General features: G+C 39.9%; 1 protein-coding gene across 1 annotated transcript in view; it reads left to right on the forward strand.

The window, feature by feature from the left end:
* The window catches only part of TBC1D32 (TBC1 domain family member 32), a 232,910-nt gene that overhangs the window by 201,739 nt on the left and 3,992 nt on the right, over positions 1–27,179 (forward strand). Inside the window, exons 32-33 of the mRNA XM_018563470.1 lie at positions 213–353; positions 17,432–17,620. Coding sequence (XP_018418972.1) covers positions 213–353; positions 17,432–17,620 — 330 coding nt within the window. The remainder of the gene's footprint in view (positions 1–212; positions 354–17,431; positions 17,621–27,179) is intronic.

Here is a 27,179-nt window from a genome sequence, read left to right on the forward strand (position 1 = left end):
CTTTGTTTCTTTTCTTTTTTTTTTGTTACAGCTTTTCACATTAAATGTGATCAGACCATCAGAAAAACAAATTGTACAGTATTTTTATGTAGTACACTTAGTTTGAGAAGATAATGAAACATGCAATTTACAGCCCTAACACAAAGAATTGATTCTACATGGCTGGCTTTCAGTCAAGCATTCTGATCATGTATCCATGTATTTTGTTTCAGAAACACCTGCCAGCTAAAATAGCACAAGCTGGAATCCACCCGATATATTTTTGTACTGCTCATTACATTGAGATGTTGATGAAGGTAGAAATGCCACTTGTCTTTTCAGCGTTCCGCATGTCTGGCTTCACTCCCTCCCAGGTAATATTAGTCATGTTCAACTTCTTTTTGATTATTATTGTTTTGTGTTAAACATGGTTTGTATTGCATTGGTTAGGGCTGCCAGTGAAAGCTAAGCTACATTTAGCAATATCCAAAAATGCTAAAGTCATTGCTCTGAATAATTACTTTCTGACTTCTGACTGCATACATATTAATTAAAAGTATCTCACCATTTTCTGTCTCCTAAAAACATTGTTATGCTCTGTAACAATTTCAATTAGTATTCCACAGTACAATTCTTATTTGCATTGGTGAGTATCCATAGCATGATAATGTCATTGGAGAGAGACAGTGATCATTGAAGTTTATTGCTTGAATACAAGCTTGTTTAATCAAAAGATACAAAAAAGTGACAAGGACAGTCTAAAGATTTTTAATAAAACACGATTGTTTTCACATTACCCACATTGTGCTGCAAAAGTATGTATATAGCTGAACTTCAGGCAGATCTAAAAGCAAAAAGAAATGCAGCTCTGTATTCATTAATGCATCATACAATCATACATTTTTATTACACTGTAAGCAATGTAAGTATCTGAATTCAATCTGGTATCATTAGCGTCATGCAGAGCTCAGGTTGGGACAGGGAGAAGCAGCACATGGAACAGATGAGTTGTGATGCAGTGCTCATGTGCTATCAATGAGCATACTGTTAGGAGGAGAAAGCAGAGTGACAATGAGATGGGCTCTGCAGACTCTTACTTCTTCTTCACTTTCCAGTTACAGTGTAGTGGAAGGATAGGCCCTGTAAGTGTTAAACAAAGAAAAATTAGGTCTTACGCATTGCTCGCTCACTTCCCGTTCATCTCCCTATAGAGAGCGGGGACTGTCATTCCCTGCTCTCTGCAGGGACCCCCCCCCTCCCCTCTCCGATCCTCCAGCAATGACTGAAGGAAAGGACAGGGAGGGGGCAGGTACAGCAGGCTCTGCCTCTAGATAGGCAGAGCCCGCTGTCAATCAGCCAGCTTGATGGATCTCAACAGTATTGTTGGGATCCGTCCCGGCTGCAGCTCTCTCAGTATATAGGGAGCAATAGCCCGCTATATACTGAGCTCTGGGTCATGGAAGGGCGTTAGTATATGTCCTCCCGTGATCCTAAAGAGAACTTCGGGATAAAAAAAGGTTACCCCATAGTTCTCTTTTAAATATAAAACATGCTGTGAAAAAAATATGTAGTCTGCAATTACAGACCTATTCTGAAAATGTTCTTTATGTAATGGCACACACTATATTGCAGTAGTACAAAGGTAGCTCACTCACTATATAAAGATATGCTAAGTGCCAAGGTTTTTTTGGATACATGCTGCCTAAATGAAATACTGGGGTTTTCCCTCTATAGAGCAAGTTCAAATACACATCATTAATCCTTGCATGGCTGCTTTGTGCAACATAATTACTGCTCATCTGTCAGTAAAAATATAAAAACCCAACATATGTGTGAACCATGGCACATCCGAAGCAAAAATAATCAAAAAAGCCAAAAATAAAATTATTGACAAAGGAGCAATAATTAAACTGGTTCTCAACATCCCTTTTGTTTCTTGCAATCTTCAGAAAATAAAATACCCAGAACAGACTCTGTCATGCTAGCAGTATGAGGCTGTACAGTTCCTAACTAATATTTTCCTAATCTCCACAAAATCTGGATTATTCGAGACCTTTTTCTGATTTCTTTTATACGTAAATATACTTGTGTAGGTAGCTGGCATTTTCAGCAGCGATCTCCCACTGTTAAATTTGTCACCATCGTGGACGTGCTGAGAACCGCTATTGAAAATGTATTAATATACAACTTCAATTAACTTTGAATGTAGTTGAAATATGTGAAATACATGCTGAGGAAATTAAAAGAGCCATTTCAGTTGCATTTCAATTCCAGCCTTCTTTAATGTGAACTAAATATATTCAAGCAGCAGCTCTAGTCTTCGAAAATAACAGTAGCCCTTGTGTTCAGATAATCAAATATATGAATAAGAAATGTTCATGCTGTATTTTCCACACAGATGGGGGTATATGTACATAGAAGGAAGTAGGGGTTTCTGATATATTGTACCAACTCCCCTGCCAGCACTTGCTTTTAGAATTGTGTGATTGACTTTAGATGTCAATTTGTTCAGGGCCATTTGGGAGATCACAGAAAATTCAAGTTATCTTTTCAGCAATCTGTTGTGGTAATTGTATTGTATTACAGTTTTAGGTTTTCTTATTCTATATCTTTAGTAATGTCAGTCAGCTGGTCATAGGTTTATGTGTGTGTTGAGTGTGCGTACCCTAAACATAGTGTGGGGAATTGATCGAATCTGGAGCAGTTGCCCTTGGCAGCCAATCAGCATGTCCCTTCAGTTTGCTCGGGTAAGATTTGAAAATGAGACAGAGAAGCTGATTGGTTGCAGTGCAAATCTGCTCCAGATTTTGTCTGCTCCAGTTTTGATTAAATCCCCCCAGTATGTTTGTCATATGTCCCATATACATTTTTGTGCCAGACACTAGCTCCATCTCATATTAAAAAATTATTAGTGGAGAGATTTCTACTCTGTCTTGTCAGTCTTTTCCTTCAAGATTTGTTAGCTAGGGGTTTTACATTTGACAAATGATTATGATGAATCCATGTAACAGTAGACTTTATGTAAGAAGGTGCCAGGTCTTGTTAACTGGTTCTAATGCACAGGGCAGTTTAAACGCTACAGACATGTAAGACATTTTATACAGCATAGCCTGTATGGATATACTTCTCTATATATATGTATATATACTTCTCTATATGTTTGTGAAGTAGCTAAGTGTTCTTCCTTGTCTGACCTTCCATTGTTCTCTACTGTTAGGAAGTGATAAACCAATACTACAGACTGAAATTCGCTTAAAATCTGGTAAATTTTGAAAATCTCTGTAAAGGTGGCCATACACTGTACAAGACCTTAGTCTTGCGATGGTTGTAAAGTACTTAAAAAATCATAGTATCTGATTATGTTCAGGTGGAAACCCGTGTATACACAACGGCCGGCCGGGAGCTTCTTGGATGTAACTGGGCGTGTATACACGTCCTGTTACAGCCACCCGCTCGGGCGCGCGGCGCGTGCGAGCGGGAAATGCCCCCCCTCCCGCTGTCAAGCTGGTCCCGGGCTCCGGTGTGAGCCCGGGACCAGCATACTGCCTCTGTCACAGGGGATCAGAGGGAGGTCGGTTCACGATCTCCCTCCGGTCCCCTCTCCGCTGTCAGAATGTGGAAGTGGTGTATATTACATCACTTCTGCATTCGCGTGTCACTCTCCAGCTTCAGATGCTTCATCAGCTTCTTCAGGGGGGTCCTAGGTGACATTAGGGGTCTTGGAGACCCCTGATGTCGCCATAAAAAGGACCTGTCACCTCTTTTGCTATCAGATAGAGGGGTTTCTCAGCCCCCTCTGTGATAGCAATAAAGTTAAGTGAAAAAAAAAAATAGAAAAAAAATGTAGTTTCCCCCCCAATTTTTTAAAAGTTACCCATAAAAAATAATTTAAAAAAAACAAATTTTTTTTAAAGTCCATACCCCTACATACACACATGTAAACATGCGTCAGGTGTGCATACCTGCGAAACCGACGATTGCGCCCATTACGCCGCACATGTTACATATCGCCGCGAACGTCGGAATGAGAGCAATAGTTCTAGGGCCATCAATCACTGATAACACTAAACTGATGAGCTATAAAAGCGTTTAAAGCGTCGCCTATGGGCAATTTTGGGTATGCTAGTTTTTTGCGATTTCGCGAGTGCGCGCAATTTTTAAGCTTGACATGTTTGGTGACATGTATGATGACATAACCTGTCATCTGTGCCTTGATATTAGAGGAATAATGCTGTCAATTTACAACAGCTACATCAGTGTCTTGTAACAAGAATCCAAACAATGTTATGGTACGAGATCCAGAGATATTACATACTACAGGGCAATGTAATGTCATATTACTAGATTTACCTGGACCATTTTACCAATGAGATAGTTGCCATGTCATGAGAGAGTTTGGGCCCATGTTACTTGAGGCATGAGCTGACTTGCAAAATCTGGAACAAATATGGAGCATTAACCCAAAGTTGTTAGTCATATAAAACCTAAGGATTGATTGCATTGCACTTTTGCCGCGTTTTTACTGCAATTTTGCCACAATTTCAAAATTTTGCCGCATTTGGATTTTTTTTTTGCTTAAAATGGTCTTACATGTGCGTTCCTGTGTGTTCCAGTGCGTTTGTATGTGTTTTTTATGTATTCCAGACCAGACAAAATAGGACAAGCAGTATTTTTCTGGTCTGGTCTGGAACGGATTGTGCTGGTGTGAACAGAGGCTAGAAATAGCATAGGGATACATTAGCATGCATTTTGGGTCTGGAAACAATCTGGTCTGGTGTGGAGATGATCTGGACATGGTGTGAATGGGCCGTTACACCAGTTTTTTGGCTTCAGTGTTGCCATGTTACCAGCAAATATGGAACCATGTTATTAGATATATCGATCCATGTTTCCAGACACAGCTATATTAATGAGACAGAGAACCCACATTACCAGAGACACGATTTCCATCCAGAGGCAAATTTGCCAAATCATAGCATGCATCAGTGGATGACGTATGTAAATATATTTAATGTGGCCTGAATTGTTTGGGGTTTGTTTTTGGAAACTCAAAGTACATAATTTCCAGTTACTATTTGTGCTCACCTATTCTCCGTGGGCCTGTATAATTGCAGCAGCGCCTGAATAATAATTCCTGGTTCATCCTTTTCCCCAGAAAACAGAGCCCCCACCCCAGCCCCTTGTACCCAAAGAGCCATAGAAATACATAGTTACATAGTATGTGGGGTTGAATAAAGACATGAGTCCATCATGTCCAACCCATATAGGTCCACACATCATCTCATTCTTATGAATACTTGTACCCCTGAATATTACGGTCCCTCAGGAAATCGTCCAAAAGTTTCTTGAACAATTCCACACTCTTAGCTGAAATCACTGCCGGTGGCAGTGAGTTCCAGACTCTAACCGCTCTTACTGTGAAGAACCCCCTTTGCCCCTTGTGCTGGAATTTGTTTTCCACCAATTTTAGGTGGTGGCCTCTAGTTTTTGTAATGGAGTTAATCTTAAAGAGTTTGTTGCCAATGTTGTTGCCACCATTGAACATCTTGTACATGAAAATCATATCCCCCTTAATCTCCTTACTTCCAACGTGAACCTGTTTAAATTCAGTAGCCTTGTCTCATAGCTCTGGTCCTCCATTCCCCTAATTAGTTTGGTTGCCCTCAGCTGCACTCTCTCCAGGTTAAGGACATCTTTTCTTAGTACTAGTAACCAAAACTGGACCGCGTACTCCAGATGTGTTTGCTTCATCAGCTTCTCTGGAGGTCCCTAGGTGGCATTAGGGGTCTTAAAGACCCCTGATGTCTCCATAAAGAGGACCTGACACTGAAAATTGGCTATCACAAAGGGGTCTTGTTAGTCCCCTATGTGATAGCAATAAAGCTAAGCGAAAAAGGTTGAAAAGAATTAGTTTAAAAAAATATTACAAAATTAAAAGTCACATATAAAGGTAATACAAAAAAGAAAAAAAAATGTTTAAGTCCCCCGCCCCCACATACACATGCGGAAACGATGATTGCATCCATTACGCCACACATGTTACATGCCGGCGCGAACGTCGCAGTGAGAACAATCATTTTAGGGCCATCAATCACCGCTAACACTAAACTGATGAGCGGTAAAAGCTTTTAAAGCGTCGCCTATGGCCAATTTTGGGTATGGTAGTTTTTGCGAGTTCGCGGGCGCATGCAATTTTAAAGCTTGACATGTTTGGTGTCTATTTACCCGACGTGACCCCGTCTTTTATATTTTGCCAAACGTGGGTAATAATAATTGTTTTAGAACATAACGTAGGGAAAATAGGTTTTTTTTCGAAGTTTTCCGTACTTTTTTCATTTTATAGTAAAAAATAAAAACCCCAGTGGTGATTAAATACCACCAAAAGAGAGCTCTGTCTGTCCACAAAAAATGGTATATAATTCATTTCAGTACAGCGTTGCATGACGGAATAAATGTCAGTCAAAGTACTGCAACGCTAAATACTGAAAAATGGCCTGGATACAGGGCCGTCTTTAAGGCAGGGCAAAAGGGGCCCAGTCATTGTTGTGGGGCTCTGCACCCCATAAACTAGAGCTGGTGAAAGTTTGAAACGTTTCTGTACCAGCTGTCTAGTGTGCACTACCGCTTTCTGACGCTAGAGGGCAGCAGCCTCCTGTCCCACTCCCTATGTGCAGCAAAGATCTCTGCAGCCCGGGACGTCATCTGTCCGCCCCCACGTGTCATTATTGTTATGTCCATCCCCTGGTGTCATTATGGTTCTGTCCGTCCCCGTTGTCATTATTGTTATGTCCATCCCCTGGTGTCATTATTGTTAAGGCATAATAGTAATAGACACCAGGGGATGTGCTCAGGTGTCATTATTATTATTGTTGCTATTCTATGCAGTGGAAGTGGTAGGTGGCGATTATTCACACATTTACCATGAAAGTAGAATTATGGGCATATAAATGGAAATGGTTTCCTTTTTATGATACCTGGTCTTTACCTACTATGTCTTTTACATGGGGATGTGTAATGCACATCATAGATTGAAGTATTTTACTAAGGTCGCCTTGAACAGTGTTGCCTGTAAATACAGGTCTGTTTGCAGAAAAATCAATCAGATGATCTTCCCTTAGACGATCTTGCACCCAACACATTTCTTTATATGTCAGGCACTTCCTTTCCTGCCGCACTGCAGTTTCATCCACAAGCCCCATAATCATGGAGTGTTGTAGTGACGCCACAAGCACTATGCAGACAGCCTGTACCGGTGTCACACCGAGGTAACTGTTCGCCACAGGCACTGTGCGATAGGTTAGCACACAGTGGGGACAAATGTGTCCCTACTGTGTGCTAAACCTGTTTTTTAGTGTCTCTTTTACAGATGACAAAGAACATCTAGACTTGTCAATGTATATAGATAAGCTCCTTGTCCCTGCCACTCAGGAGGTCCCAGTTTGGAGTGAGGCTCCTCAACACCTCCTCTTATGTACTCTGTTGCAGTACTTTGGAATCCCAGAGCTCAACTATTGCTCCATTGTGGCAATCAAGTCACTTTAGGAAATGTCCCTTGTCATGGTAATTGCACTGTTCACTTCCTGTTTCAACAGAATTTAATGGTAAAATAATAAATATTTTTAGAATTTTTTTTTTCTGTCCATATATGCTGGGCAAGATTACCAAGCTCCACTCAGCTGTGTGCATAGGCCCATCATCATATACAGTACTGCTACATTCAGATCTGTAAAATAAATATACTCTGTACTGATCTGAACACAGCATTTCTTATGCCCTTGTGTGTTATGCCTTTGCAAACTGAACAACCTCTGCTCCTTTAGTAAATTATCCCCCCATGTGCCATCGCATGTGGGAAAAATTTATTTTTGTCATACTATAGTTTGTCGAACCAAGTTGTACTTTTACTACAGCTACTACTACAATGCTGGAGCTTATCAGAGTGAATAGAGCCGCTTAATTACTAAGTAATACATGACAATGTTTTAAAAGCATGCTTTAATGTCTCAATACAAGTGTTTGCTGTTATGGGAACACAATAAATAACAGTGTTATAGCTGTCTAAAGTTTGTCTAAAGTTTGAGTAACTGCATTACATGATGCTGTATCCATTATCATATTGTTCATACTGTATCATACTGATTTCAGTTTCTCAGTACTAGACTAAACTATAACATTAATGCAGAAAAAAAAAAACTTCAGGACTTAGAAAGCTATTCAGTCTGAAACAACACACAGTATAAAAGTGTACTTCATATTTTTTTTAGGATGGCTTTAGTTTGCTTTGGGATTGTGCCTGAGCTCCTAGTGTAGTCATGGTAGCTTTCAGACAGGATAGGGACAGAGCTTAAGCAAGACTCAAACATGGCTTAAAGGTTTCTTTTAAACAATATGTGTATCTCAATTTGCTACCTAACATAAACCTTATTATAATTTTGGAAATCGACATGCTGTGTTTCTGTGAATAAAATGTACTGTGTTGCTGGGGAAGTCTTACTTTAAGTGAACCTGTTGTTGTGGCCTGCACAGGTTTTAGTTTTGAATAAAGTGGGGAAGAATTAGAACATCTGCGTTATATAGATATGCTCTCCCTTCCATTCCCAGTGACCACCAGTCTCTAGGAAAGGAAATAAGGGGAAACATTACAGTAAAAACCTGAGAGAGATACTAGCCCTCCCCACTCTATTAGAAAGGTGCTTTCTTGAGTTCATTGAGGGACACAAGAATGTAGTAATCCTTAGACATGTGGCTTATACAGTGGCCTACAGGAGGATTTAGACACTGGCAAACAAATAACAGTGACCAGCCTGCTATAACTACTGCCACTCTCAGCATCAGTTTTTTGGGGGTTTTTTTGCTAGCTTCCTAGGAGGATGGACATATTTTTTCTCTTGAGAAATGTTTAACTTTTTACTAGCCATTTTTTTTTTTCTCATGATCATTTTTTCTTCAATCAGGATTTCATTACATGCTGCTTGAGCTAGTCTCCTCCACATATCCTGAGCAATAGCTTTGGAGGCCATACCCAGACCCCACTGGACTGGATAGTTGCGGGGACTGCCTGGAATGTGAGCTTTGGGCACTGGGCTCTGCATGTGGTGCTTTCCATAGCACCACATGTACTGTTAGCTGCAGAGAGATTTCCAGGTCCATAGGTGGGGCACAGCCTCTGGTGTTACCCAGTTTTTGAAGAATCATTTGTGAGTATGCCATGTGGCCTGGGCATTCGGGGCTACTCTTTTTATTAGAACTATTGTGACCATTATTTCCCGCTTTTTATGTTGGTTTCCACAGAAAGGGTTACAACGCTGAGTGCTGTGTCTAGGAGTGTCAAACATTAGCACCCTGTTCCTATCATTCAGTGTGAGGTAGCACCTTACCGCTACTGCTCCTTATTGCAAGAGACACATGTTTCCACCTTGGTTAGTCCTTGTTGCTGCCTACAGTGGTCTGGTCACCTCTAGCTATTTAAAGCTCTCCTGCTCTCAGCAGCCGATTTGGGATTGCCTCAGGCAGTAATTTTCAATCTTTTTTTAAAAGATAGAAAGTATGCAAAATCTTGAGGCACCCCTGTCTAAAATGTAATGGATTTTAAGAGGACACCCCATGCAGAAACACAAACAAAATGGTGTTCTCCCTTTCAAATTAAAGCTTCCCCTTTGAAATCAAATTCCTATTTATATCAGCAGCCCCCACCCCCTTTATATGAGGATCTCCCTTTACATGAGTATCTCCCTTTACATCAGAGTCTCTCCCTCACACTAGGAGTACCTCTTTAAATCAGATGCCCCCCCTTTCATATCAGATTCCCCCTTCACATCAGAAACCCTCTTTACATCATATGCACCCCAGGGTCAAAATATTTTTGCTGCTGCATTGGGCACCCTAATCAAGGATGTAATTGGGAGTAAGAGTACTCATCTACTCCATCGAGTAGCCCAGGTCTCAGAATGGGAAGACACAGCCACCCAAGGCCAAGAAGAGTTCCTTTTGCTACTTCTAGGTTTAAACCTTTAGGACCAAACCTAAGTCCAGAGCCCGGATCCAGAACCATAGCTCCCCAAGCCAGCAGACAAGTCTTCTTCGGCATAAGGGAACTCCACCACCAACACATGTTCTATAGTGGGAGCGGCGTCAGTTAGCCTTTGTAGTCATCTAGAAAGACAACATCTCAGATGACTCGGTAAGGGAGGTGGTTTACAAGGACCACAAACTAGGGTTCTGCTCTCAGCCCCCACCCTGCTTCCTGTGTCTGCACAAGTTAGCAGATTTTAATGCAGCTCTTGCATCTCTTCTGTTTTAGGAGGTAATGCTCCAATTCTGGTAGCGGAGAGGTTTGAAGGATTTTTCTACACTCCTTTTACAGTTCCCAAACCAAAAAGGAGTATTCATTCCTTCTTAGATCTCAAAGCTCTAAATTTCTCCTTTCAGACCTAAACATTATCCATAGGAGCCACTAGGTCTGTCATAGCCTCCCCCAATCAGGGAGATTTTCTGGCCTCTGTAGACATCAAGGACATATTGCGTGTCCCTATTTTTCCAGCAGTCTTGGAGTCCATTGTGGGAGACAGGTCATTGTGGTCCCTCACACAGGGACCATACACAGGCACTTATTTATGGTTTGCCCTCCTTTTTACAAAATTGAGGCATGCTAGGAGAAAGGGTTTCTTTTTTTTTTTTTTACCAAGCTGGACACTGATTTTTTGTTTGCCAATGTCTAAATCCTGTAAGTGGCAGTATAAGTGGGATATCTAAAAATTACTACATTCCTGTGTCCCTCAATGGACTCTAAGAAAAGGATTATGCGGTGAGTACAAAAATCCTATTTTTATTTCCATCTATGTCACAGTTTAAAGCAATGTCCCTACTTCCTGTTTCAGTAGCTACTTGTCACCAGGACAAGAAGATAGGAAGAGTGCCCGTATAGAGACTCTAGAAAACTATGGAGCCTGACATTGCAGGCCTTCCTCTGAAAATGCCAGTTTTCAGATGATGTCTGGCTTTAGTATGTTTCGATTACACACCCGGACCACTCATTTAATTAATGAGTGTCAGAAAAGTGTCAAAACTACTTATCTCTATACTGATTCTGGGTCAGCGACTCGGACAACTATCCTTTTCACGAGGGGACTTCAGGAATGACAGCCTTCATTATTCTCTTTTGCAGTGAAACTTTACTTTTCAGTGCATGCATCCTGGTGCTGTCATTTTGGCACAGGACTGTGACCTTTTGGTGCTGACAGCTCTGGCCATCTTCGATTTAAAAAAGGTCAAAATTTGAATAAGATATAAATAGTGAATTCATACAAGAAAATGTTTTACTGTACACACATTAAAATTGTCAACTATGTTGAAGATCTTTTGATAAAGATTAGGAATGGTAGTATATAAATGGAAATGTAGTTTTTCTATATGGTAGTGGGGCTTACACTTCATAGCAGGATAACAAGTCTGATCCAAGATTATGTTGGAGTAGTCACAATTGATTTAAATTAAATGGGTGTTCCATTTCTCTACAAAAAAAAAAAAAAAAATCAAAACCTTGCATCAGTCCCTTGGTTTGGGCTGGTATGGATATCTGTTCCTCTGAGGAAAAAAAAATCAGCTGCAGTCCTGATGCAGCCTTTTCAGTGTCGTGTAGCTCCAGCCTTTTCAGAACAGTTGGATTCTAACCTGCCTTATTGTTGCACCAAAATGGGAAGATTGGATTCAAGTACAGCACAATTCTCAGATCTGCTTTTGTTGGGCTTGGGAACAGCTGTTTGGCCAGGACTTCAAGCTGGTCCACAGTGTGAGGCAAATGCAAGGATTATTTACACCTTCCAGTTAAATGTGGAAAATGTTTTATTAAGCACAGCTCCTTCCCGAACATTTTTAAAGTTTTTTTTTTTTTTAAAGTCAGCAAATGTGAGATTCTCAGACAGGTTTTCTCTGCAAACTATGATGAAGGCCCTCTTTTTGGGTGCCATTCTTTGACTTGTAGAAGGAGCCCTGTGTGGTCCCAAACTGACAGCTATTTAAAGGCCAACTCTAGGCATTTTGTAAGAAAATGTAAAATAAATAAACAGATCTTGCTGCAATACTTGCCCCCTGTCTGACGCTGTCCCCTGCATCAATGTCTTTCCACCACTAGAGTTTTTGGGTTGAATGAAGCCAAGCATTATTTATCCCATTTCTGTAAGTGCAAGACTCCTTGTGCCTCACCACCGAGCCCTGCACTTACAATACATTGTACAATACTTAGGAAAGCTTCGTACTGGAGAAGTGGACAAGCTTGAAGAAATTTGGAGGAGGTTAGTAAAAAAAAAACATTACCAGTGGATCTATTTGAAATAGATTTTTTTTTGCAGCTTTTAAGTGCTTTGGTGCAAGTTTCCCTCAAGTTCTGTGACCCCTCACACACAGGGCTTAATCGGGACAGAAAGTAAAGGGGATTTTCCATAGTGGGGACACGAAAAAAAAAAAAGGAGCTTTAAACCTCACTTTTATTTGAAAATGCAGGATTTATTCTGCTTGTTTCGCTGTTTGGTGAGTCACTAACCTAGAACAAGCATGCAACCACAATACCTCATATAAACATACCTGTTTTAGGTAACTGTAGTGGTGACGTAAGGACAAGAAAGACAGTGACGGTTTCCATATTTCTATCCCTTGAAAGGCTCCTATTCATTGTTTTTCAGTTTGATCATAACTCAGTAGTGTCTTTTTGTTAAATTTGATTGCGGTTTAGAAGATAAAATATGGGATAAGTAACACATAATTAATGCACTTTTAAAGAAAAGTAAAATAAGAAAAAAAATTTGGTGCATTTTTACTATAATCATAAATTGAAAACAATTGTTTAACCACACCATACACATTAAAGTTTGATAAGATAATTCAATAAAATGTCATTCAACTCCTAATATTCTGTTTGATCTCAGAAATTCCAAACACATCTTACTAAAAAAAAATACACATGTTGTAACCTTGGAACAATCGGATTAATATATCAAACAAATATTATGTTGCGCATTAGCATTTTTTAGATTTAAGCAGATTGTAATATGTGTGATTTAGTTATTAAGTTGTACAAAGTGTTCTTATAGCTGTCATTGAGATTGTAAAATCCACAGGCAGGAGCAGTCTGTGGGTGCCCCTACAACCCCCACTGCCAGTGATGGAAGCAGGATTTAAAGATTTGGTGTTAGTGAAAATATGCTTTAACATTTTCAACCCTAGTGATCATGTTTACTATTATATGCAAATACCAGAAATCCAGTTCCTTTGTGGATCCGGTTCCTTTGTGATCTTTGGGGGAGAAAGTGAAGGGAAATATCTCCTAATAGTGACAGAGTCAGTAGAAAATAAATTATGTTTCTCTATCACGCACAGCTTTGATGATAGTAAAAGACCTGGGATTATACTGCTGCATACAGGAAAAATGGACACAAAGCACATAGAAAATTGGAGGTCAGACCCCTTGAGGCTATACCCTCCAACTACCATCAACAGCCACTGGTAAATTCAAGCCGGATATTGGAAATCTGGAAAGTCTCTCCAGTTGGCCAAGTGCAGGTTTTCTCAGCTCATTAAGTATGCTGATGTTTTCTGCGTGACAGTCCTGCAGTCAGCACTGACAATCCTGTATGTGTTCCATTTAGCGCAGCGCTCTGCTATTCAGGTCAGGCCAGTTTATCTGGGGGACCCCTTGCAGCTATTGGGACCAGAACTGTGGCTATTCACTGTGCACTCTGAAGACTCACTTTTTGAAAGTGACGTGCAGGCCTATGTTGTGTCGAGGATTTATCCTTTTTCTTTCCCTGTGGCTTTGAATGTGTGACCAGGCTGTATCCGGCTGAGTGTGTGTGTGTGTGTGTGTAAAGGGGTTTGATTCTTCTTCCTCTGTACTTGCTTATACATTTTATGTAGGTTTTGTTTAATCTAACTTTTTGTGTATAGGGAGCCCTCCTCCTTATCCAAACTAGGGAGTGGTGTACACTTTTTTGTTTTTAGTCTGGCGGTTGGGTGCTTGATGCCCAAACTGCCATTTTGAATTTCCCACCTATGTCGTCTTCCTATGATTAAAACGATGATGCATCACTTCTGAGTGATTAGCACTGATTCCTAAAAGCTGCAGAAGCCTTTACTGATTTTATGTCTGCACTATACAGAAGGGTGGTTGTCCTATGGCTGCAGGTGACACAGTGGGGCTGATTTACGAAGCCCAACACGCACACGCGCAGGCTGCGTGAACTCAGGGAATTATTGCATTCTCTGTGCTCTTTGTACAGATGTCAGTTGAAACAGCCTCTGCCGACTGTGCTACCACAGGAGCCTGTCTTTTGTCTTCCTTATTGTAGTTTTTATTAGACATGTGCACTGCCAAAAAATTTGTTTAGTTTCGTTTTGTTTTAAATTCGGATTTGTGTTATTTCGTTTTTCAGGATTCGGGTGTGAAAGTCAATTCGGAATTCGGACGAAATTCGGTAGCGTTAGTACGAACGTTCATTTCGTTTTCTGTTCTTATTCGTATCTTATTCGTTCGTTTGCAGCAAAAGTGACATTTGAGGGGGGAAAAATATTTTTCTCCTTCTCTAATGTCACTTTGCTCCAACAAACGAATAAGAAACGAATAAGAACAGAAAACGAAACGAACGTTCGTACTAACGCTACCGAATTTCGGAAATGGAAATTCGGATTCGATTGCATTCGTTATGTCTGTAATTCGGATACGTCCGAATTTCCGAAAATTCGTCCGAATTTCGATTCGGAACTAAACGAATCGCACATGTCTAGTTTTTATATTCTTCTCTTTCCCTTCCCTGTTGGTGCTAGTCAGTACAGTCTTCCAATACAGACCACACTGACAAGAAGTTGCAGGCAATTTCTTGATCCATCTACTTGTTAGGGTCTGCCTTTCAACTGCCTTGCCTACATCTCATTCCCAGACTTTGCCTTTCCCAAATTTATAGACAGCAACTAGACACTCAATTTATTAATTGCATTGGCTAGTTGATTGTCATGTTAAAGACGAACTCCAGGAATTTGTTTTATTAACCCTTGAAGGGGGCTACCCCCACATTGCAAGGGTCAAGTGCTTGTTTGTGTCTAGGTGCTAAAAAACAAAACTATACTCACCTAAAGCTCCAAGCTGGCTAGCTGTTACATAGCTTCCTGCAGCGTTGGAATCCTCTTCAGTGTCCCACACTGTATAAACATTGATAATTTACGGGACCTTAGACCACTGCGGAGGAGGAGGAGAGACATTGGAAGGACCAAGTCTAAGAAGAAGCCAGCTCAAAGCTCCGGGTGAGTGTAACTTTTTTTTTTTTTTACCTGGACACAAACAAGCAATTAACCCTTGCAGTGCGGGGGTAGCCCCACTGCAAGTGTAAATTTTTAAAAAATCCTGGAGTTCTTGTTTAAGCTTTATGTGTGACACATCACTGGATGCTGACTGATTTATGTCTCAGGTAAGCCTTTCTTCTGTCCAGATCCACAGGGAACTCTGGCTTGAGTGCTAGTTGATGAAGCAACAGTATTAGCAGGCCTTGCCATGCTACACTTTTCGGGAGACTTTTTGTCTCTTTGCTGGACAAATAATTTATTTTGCAGTTGGGGAGGAGGTTCAATTATGCAGGTCAATACTCAAAGCATTCCTATTGTTCCTCTAGTCAGGTTCCAGTTTCCATATGTCTTCTTTCACCCTCTTGGGCTCAAGGAGATCTAAACTTTCTTAGCAAATCCACACCTGCATGACAGTCTGTCCCCCCCAAAGTTTTTACGGTGACAGGGAGACTGATTATGGGTTCTGTGCAGATTCGGGAAACTCACATAGTTGATTTGAGGGTGCCAGAGTTAGTAACCGAATGTTACAAATAGAGCTTCTCTTTTTTTCCTCCACCTCAGTGTTTTGCTTTGCATCTTATCATGTCACAGCAAAGTTAGACAGGCTTCCTTTTAGCTACTCAGATATTAGAATTACACATATCTATCTTTTTAGGTCTTAAGTGCTTTCTTTGCTTTTCTGGAACTGCTGCAAGAGCACACATCTCTAGCATGAACTCCAATGTGTTATTCATGATGTGGACCTTGGAGAACTTTGAGTGGATCCTGTATTTCAAGTAGTAATCCCAGTTTCTGGCACATCCCTTGAAGTACTTGGACCTTCTCCTGGATAACCTTCAGGCCTTCCTTTCCAAAGAGAACTTGACAAATCTGTAGAATCAGGTTTGGCAACTTCAAACCCAATGTCGTTTTTTCCTGCAGAGCTGTATGTGAGTGCTGGGATTGATGGCTTCACTTTCTAAACTGGCCTCTCTGTTGGATATATATATATATATATATATGCCCGGACCTATGCTTTTCCTTCACTGATACTTTTAAGTCTACTTCCAAGGATTGAGGCCAAGAGCATTCCAGCCATTCTCAAAGCTCTGGATTGGCCTCAGATAGTGTGATGCACCTAACTTGTTTGTCTGTCAGTCGGCACTCTATGGCAAAGAGCTCCACTGTTCGTATTCCCTTACAACCTTGAGATTTCAATCTAGTATTGTGATTGTTAAAATAAACTTCCTTTCAAATCTATTTGAGTCATATCTTTGTTGTTGCTGTTCTGTAAGGTGGCCTTTTTTGTGGCCATCACTTCAGTCAGGAGGTTTTTGAGTTATCAGCATTGTCCTTTAAGGTGACGATTTGATTCCACAGAATGATAATGTTTTTTTTAGACCAAGAACCTCCTTTTTACACAAGATGGTTTCTGCTTTTTACTTAAATGAAGAAGTTGTGTTGCCTTTCTTGTCACCCCAAGAAGATTTCACTCCATTACTTGGATGTGTTGGGGGCCATCAGAATTTACCTTTCTGCCGCGGCTTCTTTTAGGTAGACTTTTTTTGTAATTCCAGAAGGTCTCCAGCTTCTAGTTCCTAGTTCCATTATTTCTATGTGTGTTTAACAGGTTATTGTGCAGGCATATGATTTTGAAGCTAACGTGCCTCCTTTTCCCATTTAGCCACTAGGACAGTTCCGCAAATCCCTCAGTTTGGACTGATTTGGGATATCCCTAGGTTGCTTATTACCATCAAAGCAGTGTCCCTCTATGGATGATGAAAAGCCCATTGAGGGACACAGCTTCCTTCTATCACATTCTATTGTTTTCTCTTTGGACTGCTTGATTAGAAGCAGTATAACCCTAGGCTGTTTATTATCTTCAAAACTGTGTCTCTCAATAGAAGTTTACTTTATAGTACACAAAAAAATCCTATTTTTATAAGTTAAATGGGGAAAGGGAAATGGTCTGCTTTTTATTGCTGTGCATGTCTTTGTTGGACAGTTTTCAACTCACATTTTGTGTGGACCCCAGAACAGGTACACTGACATGGATAAAACATGACCATAGCATATAAAAAGGTTTTGGTTTGAGTTGTACTTTAAAAATGCAAACTTAAAATGTGGTGTTTTTGGTCCTTTTTAGATCTGTCAGCACTGGCTAAGCCAATGTTTCTGGAATTACTTGGACTGGAGTGAGATATGTCACTACTTTGCTGTGTGTATCCTTCTTGGGGTGGATTATCAGGTATACCTGTGTATAGCAATATTCAGGCACCTTCAGCAAGAAATCCTACAACACACACAAACCCAGGACCTGCAGGTCTTCCTGAAAGTGAGTATATCTAAAAACAATTAAATACATCAAAATTACATCTTTGATAAACTCATGACTATACATTATATCTACCCAAAATAAGGCAATTTGTATAAATGCAAATACATGTGAAAAGATAAACATACAATTCATATTATGTGTCTGTCCTGGTACACAGAGCCGCTTAAAAGGAAACCTGTCACCCCTGAATACAGTGCTAACTGAAGTTATGTTTATGAAGTATATAGTTAAGAGCAAGTACGTAAATAGAAAATCTTGTATGAGTCTGCCACTCCAACCCTGTGGTACAGGCACCTCTCACAATACACACATTTTGGATGGGATGCAGCACTGTATGGTGCAAGTTTCCCATCAGTCTTCAACAACCATGGGGGTTTTCAAACTATGTAGGGAATTATCTGACAGAACCTGCCCTCTACAAGTGACAAAGCCTGCAAAAATGGCAGCAGCGGTAATGGACAAAATTAGAACCGTGGGAACTGCTTGAGATGTTTATTTTAGTCCCTTTTCACCTACACATATTTGGTCTACACAAATATGGGGGAACCTCACAGACCTTACTAGTATGACACCAGCATACTGTATATAGAATGTGCCGATAACTGGCCATAACCATAAAAATATTTCCATGCTTCTTGTCGGAACAAACACATTTTGTTACCAAAATCTAATCCCTAAACTGCTGTTTGTAAAGCTGACAAAGCCACAATTTTTTATAGGTGTGCACATATCAGAACAGATTCTGCACTGTTTACTGTCCATTAGCTAAAACGTAGGCAAATGACAATAAAAATAAGTTATATGTAACTATGTATACCTAAAAAACATTTAAAAGTACTGTGAAGTTTAAAATGTCCTGTAGGCTGTTGTGAAGAGTTCATATGCCTACCTCAGTTAGCCTCATTTATAAAAACTGAGGCAACGAAGACGATGCCTCTGCCCTTGGGAACCAGTCGGATTCCAACTGTCACTTTTACAGGGAGGGTCAGAAATAAAAGCTGACACCATATTACTTGCTTTAGACAAAAACAACCCTGTTTATTCTTTGCCTAGATTTCTTATTTTTTATTATTTAAATTAGCCCCACTGTGTGTTCTAGCCTTGGTATTTTCTAGTTTTATTGTATTTTCTACTCGGTGTCTAGTAGTAATAAAAAGAAAAATGTAAACGTCGTATCTTCATATTCCTCTGCAGAAGCTGCTTCAAATGCATTCCCCATTTACCTTTTAAAACATGCAGCCCAAACAAACTAAACAGCATTGTTTCTGAAATAAAATGTTGATTTCTATGTAAAATGCAACAGCTCAGCATGTCCCCCTAACTATTTGCATATGCAAAGAGTAGTGACAAATAATTCTCAGAGGAAGGGCAAGGGTGTTTTTTTGTGGAACAGGCTGTGGTTTGACACCTCCTCTGTGCTGCTCAAGAGGGAAGATGGTAGCGCTAAATGGACGATTTTCTTGCAGGATCATCTGGTAATATATTTGCACCCATTTTTCATCTCTGAGCTGTTTAAAGGCTGAATTATTTATATTTTGCAGTGGAATTTTAAATATAGACAGAGGACATAAAGATTATCTTGGAAATTTGATCTGTCGTGTACACTTTGCGAAACCTGCATGAATATGCTTTCTGGCATTTTAAAATATAAAGCAACAACATACAAAAAAATCTACCTTTTTATTTTTAAAAGCTCCTATTAAATGACTGCACCTAGGCATAAGATGAGTCAGAATGTTATTCTGCCACAAACAGAAGAAATCTTCACTAAAGTGGTCATTAACTGAGACTGTTGCACATGCAAAAACAAACAAAGAAGACAGCACCTTCTCCTCGTGTGATAACGTTTATTCAAATAAAATCTATTTGAAGCGTAAAAAGCTACTCACATATAGATAATGGGAATGAGCAATATGATGCACAACAGGCCCAAGAAAGAGCAAACTAGCTGATGTGTTTTGGGGAGATCCCCCTTCAAAGCTCTGAAGAAGGGTGATCTTCCCCGAAACACATCAGCTTGTTGGCTCTTGGGTCTGTTATGTATCGTATGATATATATGTATGCATGTTATGTGAGGACACTTCCCAGTGGCCTTGTGGGCGGCAGCCTCTACTCTACTGGTTGGAGGTGACGAGTGGTGAAGAATTTCTGAGCTCTGGTCGGCTGAGCGCTGTGGCGTGGAGTTTTCTGGAATTGGAACTGTTGTACAATTGTATCTTTTTGTTAGAACACAAGGTGACAGAGGCAACATGTGTACACAATGCCAAGAATATAAAGACTACAGTTCAAGCTCAAGCTAATAAACCAATGTGAGTTTTACACTTATACATTGTTTAACACATACGCAGTGAACATAATAAAATCTCTAAGGCTATTCTTAGACATAAGATGGTGTTCACCAGAGTTCTTAGTGCTCTTTCATGTGAAATATTCCATAAACAGTAATGATTTTCTCTGTCAAAAAAGTTGAAAAACACTTAAAAAAACATTTACATGATGATGTCAGATAAAATTGATTTGATGCTGCCTGCTAAAGTACGTACATACGTGTGTTGCATAGCTTGTAAGAGGGATAAACAAATACGCAGACAGATTGCTCATCTGATGAAACAAAATTAATTCAACTGCACACATTTATTTTTCTGGGGATGTTTGTCTATGGAAAATATTTTATGTTTAATGAAATCTTGTATGAGTCAACATTTGGCTTCACATTTATTCAGATTGCATCTATAGAAATCTGTGCAATGGAAGAATATGTATATAATAGGGGTGCAGAAATTAACGATTAATCCGTCGATTAATCGTTTGTATGTTGAATGGCGGCTGATATATTGCCTGAGGCTGCCGCCATTCAACATACATTCTGGACCTCTTGATCCTCCTCACAGGCCGGTTCACATCTGGTTCCCAGACCCACATAAGTAAGTACATTATACATATATATTTATTGTTCCTGTCATCTTCCCTGATATGTTCGGTCCAGGCAGTCAGCTGACCTAGTTTTGCGCCCTCTTGTTGTTCTAACAAGGCTGGTTAGACCCCACAAAGCCCTGCTACCCTGGTGAGGCCCCCTGAAAGCTCTGGTGAGAGCCCCCTCTGTATGTGCGTTATAATTAATCGAAATTAGTCGATTGATCGATTAAAAAAAATTTGATTAATCGAACAGGAAAATTGTAATCATTGCCAGCACTAGTATATACCATTTTATACAAGCATTTAGAAAGGTAGAGAGCTAGATAACAGCATAGTTATCAGAATTGACATGCCTGCTTTATGTCTTCTAATTTAGGGATTACAGTAAACTTATGCTTTGCCCATGCAAAGCAACGGAGCCCCTAATTTACTGCCTTTCTCTGCTGCTTATGCTCACCCCCTATTTACTCCCCCTCTGGTTTATTTGCGTTTTGGTTTATGGTAAGGTAACCAAGTACTCTCAAATATGAGAGAGCTTGTGACACACTCCCCTTTCTTCCTTGATGCAGTGCTGTGTGCCTAAGCCACTGTTTACTTAGCCAGAATATAGAGTTGTGTCACATGGGGCAGGGAGAGAATCCAAAGCCCTGTGTAAGCTCTAAATCCATATCTGGTCTTGTGGACGAACAGGAGAGAAAGGCAGGTGAATGTAAACATTAGGAGGGTTATTCACAAAAGGGTGAAGAGTTGGGAGAAGGCAGGAGAAGTGAACAATCTAGGAAAAAATTGCTAAACTGGAAAGTGAGCTGAATTGGGAGATTTCTCCAAATCAACTATGTTGTCCTTTATTGTTCACTTCTCCTGTCTTCTCCAAACCCTTCACCCTTTTGTGAATAACCCTGTAGGAGTGCCTGGCAATCAAGCGAACCTGTTGCTTGGGCAATGCACAGGTTCATATTGGAGCAAAGCTGGGGGCAGAATCACTCAATTCTAGAGCAGATTGAGATGTAGAATTCACTTTTAACTTTCCATGCTGGAATTGGCAAGCAATTAGTAATGGAAAATCAAGAATTCTGAAGTCTTCCAGAAAAAAAGACGCTATCAGTTTGTCTATTCAGGGCAAAGTGACTGTGTCTGTACATAGGTGCCACCCTCAGGCATGCATACTTACCCAGCCTTGCTTCTCTCCACCTCCCCACTTCAGTAGTACCAAAAATCTATGTTCCACTGTTGACTGATGCTGAAGCTTTAACAGGAGAATGTTTTTGCAGTACACCCCCTCATGGGATGGTGTTCATTGAGTGCATGCCTAGGCCCAAGTCATATAGGGGAGGTCATGTTCTCTCCTTTGCCTGAAAGCTACAATCAGTTAACGAGGACATAAGGCTGGTTTGCTGAGCACGTATACAAGTCTCTGGGGGTGCTGTGTGCAAACGCTTTCACTTTGCGTTTAATGGACAATTTTGCAGAAAGGTAACAGGTCTGTTCCTGGCCTTTGCAGAGAATTATAGAACATGGGCAAGCAAATTTAGTGATGTCGCCTTTCTGCTTTAGCCTGCTGATTGAACGAAAAAAGAGCAGCTGTATTTTGAGGAAGTTATCTCTGTGATTTCCCTACCTGTTAGCATGTTCAAAATATCAAACTGACAGCACTGTTATTATAGTAGAGCCTGACTGGCATCTTGTGCTGAACCTCCATTCCTATGCAGAGTAATACAGGAAGCTTATGTACTGTACTGTAAACACACCTTCAGGTATTCATACAAGCTGTATGTACAAAATGCATTCAGTGATGTTTTTTTCAATTAATATATAAAAAATTGTTATACTTGCTTAGAGTGTTCAGCTTTTATGCCTCTCACATTTTTTGTTGTGGTTAGCGCCGGGGATTGCTTTTTGCATTGTGTTAAAACACCAGCCATTAAAACAACCATAAATAAATATAATAATAAGTGGCAGATATATTTATTTTACCATGTTTCTATGGTTTTAGCCAAAGAAGGGTATACAGAGATAGAATTTTGTTCGATAGTTCAGTCATTTTTGGAACTTTTAATTTACTAATATTTAGTAAGGTCGATGATAATTTTTGACCATGGTGACGAATAAAGTCGAAGGAGCAGGATGGAAATTCTAACAGTGAATGTCATTTTCATTTGGTAAACTCCAGTCAAAATGGAATGTTAAAATCAAACCAAATTCCAAACAAAATTCTTCAAGTTTCTGATAACATTATTGAATATTATGACGAGATTTTTCGCACAAGCGTTTGTACACTTTTTAACCATTTATACCCTGTTAAGTACAATGGGGAAATTTATAAAAACTGGAGCAGACAAAATCTGGAGCAGTTGCCCATGGCAACCAATCAGCTTCTTTCTTCAGTTTGTTCAGTTAAGATTTGAGAATGAAAGAGAAGCTGATTAGTTGCCATACACAGCTTCTCCAGATTTTGTCCGCTCCAGTTTTGATAAACTCCTCCATTGTATATTGAATGTTAACAAATTGTTGTAACTACTGCACTGTTATTTGTAATGCAACAAATCACGTTTATGGATTCTCTTTTTTCCCCCTCTAATTTAATTAAAAAAATCTTACCTCCAACGTACTAAGGAATATAATTGAAATCTGGACTATAATATAACAAGATCATAGAATCCTTCCTAACCAGCTCTATCATTTTCCCCAAGCAGTGTGCTCTCATGTGTGGCATAATAATCTGTTTAATTACTCCGCTTTTATCTAGGGAATTCTTTGCCAGTTACATTAGCTATAAAGGCTTATTATAATTGGGTGATGTTTTCCAAATGACTGCAGCCTTTTTTCAACATTTTAAACATTTTAAAGTCATATCAAAAATTATGTTACCCTTTCTGCTACATTTTGTTGAGCTTATGCAGGATCTATAACAAGAAAGCCCCAATTATGGCTGGAGAGCTGTGCTTTTTTATAAAGTGCTTTTTATAGAGGTATAAAATGAAAAATAATATTTGTCAAACAGGGGAGCTAGCATTTGAAATTTGTGAATGCATATCTGGTAGTTAGAAACAAGAGTAACTTTGGGGGTGATTTACTAACCTAAACACACACACGCACCAGGTGCGTGTGCATTTTTACACAGCAAAACGTATTTATCAACCAAACACGAGCAACGTGTCACATTTTCACGCCGTTATGGCGCGTTTTATGTATTTACGTACGTGTGCGTCATGTAGCATGCGCTATAGGCTACACGCCGCTCTAATAGCGGCATGCAAGTCTCTAAAAACATATTTCCACTAATGCCATATATGGAAAAATCATGCACATGATGCATATATAATGCTGCTTCACAGTTTAGACAAACATGGTTAGCTCATGCATTTACATTCCTGCATTCATCAACGCAAGCAACACAATGTAGAGCTAATTTACACAACATCACCTTGCAATTCATGCAGGGCTTTGCACAACACACCTGCTGGGTGTGTACACACTACAAAGGTGTCTAGATTCCACCAATAGATCATGCTGGGAGGGAACACACTACAGAGGTGTATACTTGTTTGTGGCGTGTTTATAATGTTAGTAAATCAACCCCTATATGTTAAAAGAAAAGAGAAAAAAAATCTTATGAGCTATACTAACTGTATCGAGTTTGTATAACTTTTACTGATTTGCAATGTCTTCCTAAGTGCATTAGATTTGTATGTATGTGTATATATATATATATAAGCTGGTGTTGGTCCACTGTGCTTCATTAAGTCCAAGGTCAACGCAGCTGCCTACCAGGGGATTTTGGAGCACTTCATTCTTCCTTCTGCAGGCGAGCTCTATGGGGATGCTGACTTCATTTTCCAGCAGGACTTGACACCTGCCCACACTGCCAAAAGCACCAACACCTGGTTCAATGACCGTGGGATTACTGTGCTTGATTGGCCAGCAAACTCGCCTGACCTGAACCCCATAGAGAATCTATGGGGCATTGCCAAGAGAAAGATGAGAGACATAAGACCGAACAATGCAGAAGAGCTGAAGGCCGTTTTGAAGCATCCTGGTCTTCCATAACACCTCAGCAGTGCCACAGGCTGATAGCTTCTATGCCACGCCGCATTGAGGCAGTAATTGCTGTAAAAGGGGCCCAAACCAAATACTGAGTACATATGCATGCTTATACTTTTCAGAGATCCGATATTGTTCTATGTACAATCCTTGTTTTATTGATTGCATGTAATATTCAAATTTTCTGAGATTGTGGATTTGGGGTTTTCATGAGCTGTAGGCCATGATCATCACAATTATGACAAATCACAGCTTGAACTATCTTGCTTTGCATGTAATGAGTCTATCTCATATATTAGTTTCACCTTTTAAGTTGCATTAGTGAAATAAATGAACTTTTCAACGATATTCAAATTATTCGAGTTTCACCTGTATATATACAGTATATACTTCTGAACAATTTCCCTTTACTTCAATTATTTTATTTTACTCTGCGTTTAACATGAAACATCATAGATGGACATAAATTGTATTTAGGATCAGTCTTATACAAGGATATGGAAGGGATATCACTCTGTTAACCCTGATGGGTTTCACATACACCCACGTCTGCGTACTTGGGAGGACGTGTGGCAACATCAATTTTCCTATTCATATATGTCCAATAGTTTCCAAAATCCAACTAACCCAATTCACAGGCAGCAAAAGGGGGCATATCTAGTGGGTCCTGATCAGGTCAAACTCATTATCTTTGTAAAACTGTTGGTCATTGAGGCTACCAACTGTGGCACCCTATCCTTTCAACTTTACAGCTCCAGATTTAGTACCTGAAAAATATATTAGTATCCTAAATTTGGATTCTATATGTACATCTCACCAAGTTTCATTTATAGGTGTGTTCCATAAAGGAAGACAAAACAATCAAATTCACAAGAAATGGCTTGGTAGTAAGAACGTGGCTAGAAAGTCAGCCCCCAAACCATACAGAAAAGCTCTTCAAACAAGCAATTTCAAGGTGCTCTTCGCTGCTTCGAGAGCTTATGTTTTAGGTCTTGTTCTTTTGTTTCAAATTTCTAAACAACGCAGCTGCCTACCAGGGGATTTTGGAGCACTTCATTCTTCCTTCTGCAGGCGAGCTCTATGGGGATGCTGACTTCATTTTCCAGCAGGACTTGACACCTGCCCACACTGCCAAAAGCACCAACACCTGGTTCAATGACCGTGGGATTACTGTGCTTGATTGGCCAGCAAACTCGCCTGACCTGAACCCCATAGAGAATCTATGGGGCATTGCCAAGAGAAAGATGAGAGACATAAGACCGAACAATGCAGAAGAGCTGAAGGCCGTTTTGAAGCATCCTGGTCTTCCATAACACCTCAGCAGTGCCACAGGCTGATAGCTTCTATGCCACGCCGCATTGAGGCAGTAATTGCTGTAAAAGGGGCCCAAACCAAATACTGAGTACATATGCATGCTTATACTTTTCAGAGATCCGATATTGTTCTATGTACAATCCTTGTTTTATTGATTGCATGTAATATTCAAATTTTCTGAGATTGTGGATTTGGGGTTTTCATGAGCTGTAGGCCATGATCATCACAATTATGACAAATCACAGCTTGAACTATCTTGCTTTGCATGTAATGAGTCTATCTCATATATTAGTTTCACCTTTTAAGTTGCATTAGTGAAATAAATGAACTTTTCAACGATATTCAAATTATTCGAGTTTCACCTGTATATATACAGTATATACTTCTGAACAATTTCCCTTTACTTCAATTATTTTATTTTACTCTGCGTTTAACATGAAACATCATAGATGGACATAAATTGTATTTAGGATCAGTCTTATACAAGGATATGGAAGGGATATCACTCTGTTAACCCTGATGGGTTTCACATACACCCACGTCTGCGTACTTGGGAGGACGTGTGGCAACATCAATTTTCCTATTCATATATGTCCAATAGTTTCCAAAATCCAACTAACCCAATTCACAGGCAGCAAAAGGGGGCATATCTAGTGGGTCCTGATCAGGTCAAACTCATTATCTTTGTAAAACTGTTGGTCATTGAGGCTACCAACTGTGGCACCCTATCCTTTCAACTTTACAGCTCCAGATTTAGTACCTGAAAAATATATTAGTATCCTAAATTTGGATTCTATATGTACATCTCACCAAGTTTCATTTATAGGTGTGTTCCATAAAGGAAGACAAAACAATCAAATTCACAAGAAATGGCTTGGTAGTAAGAACGTGGCTAGAAAGTCAGCCCCCAAACCATACAGAAAAGCTCTTCAAACAAGCAATTTCAAGGTGCTCTTCGCTGCTTCGAGAGCTTATGTTTTAGGTCTTGTTCTTTTGTTTCAAATTTCTAACTTCCATACTGGCAGACTAGGTTGTCCATCTTTTCCAACTTCTTTTTTTATTGACCTCTTGATACCACTTAAGATCAGACTCATATCTGCATTGATGGTTTCCCACTCCTTGCTGTCAGAATTTGGCCATTTCAACAACTGCTACCACCTTGCATGTTCTTCACATTATGATGTACATAGTGTGACCTGGGATCTTAGAGCCACACAATCTTCCAGGTTGGAAACACCACACAATGTTGTAGTTTGTGCAGAGTGCAGCCCTTTTTCTCTTGTTA

The sequence above is a fragment of the Nanorana parkeri genome, unplaced genomic scaffold (assembly GCF_000935625.1).
Source record: "Nanorana parkeri isolate BGI_ZX_2015 unplaced genomic scaffold, ASM93562v1 scaffold22, whole genome shotgun sequence".
NCBI classification, from domain to species: domain Eukaryota; kingdom Metazoa; phylum Chordata; class Amphibia; order Anura; family Dicroglossidae; genus Nanorana; species Nanorana parkeri.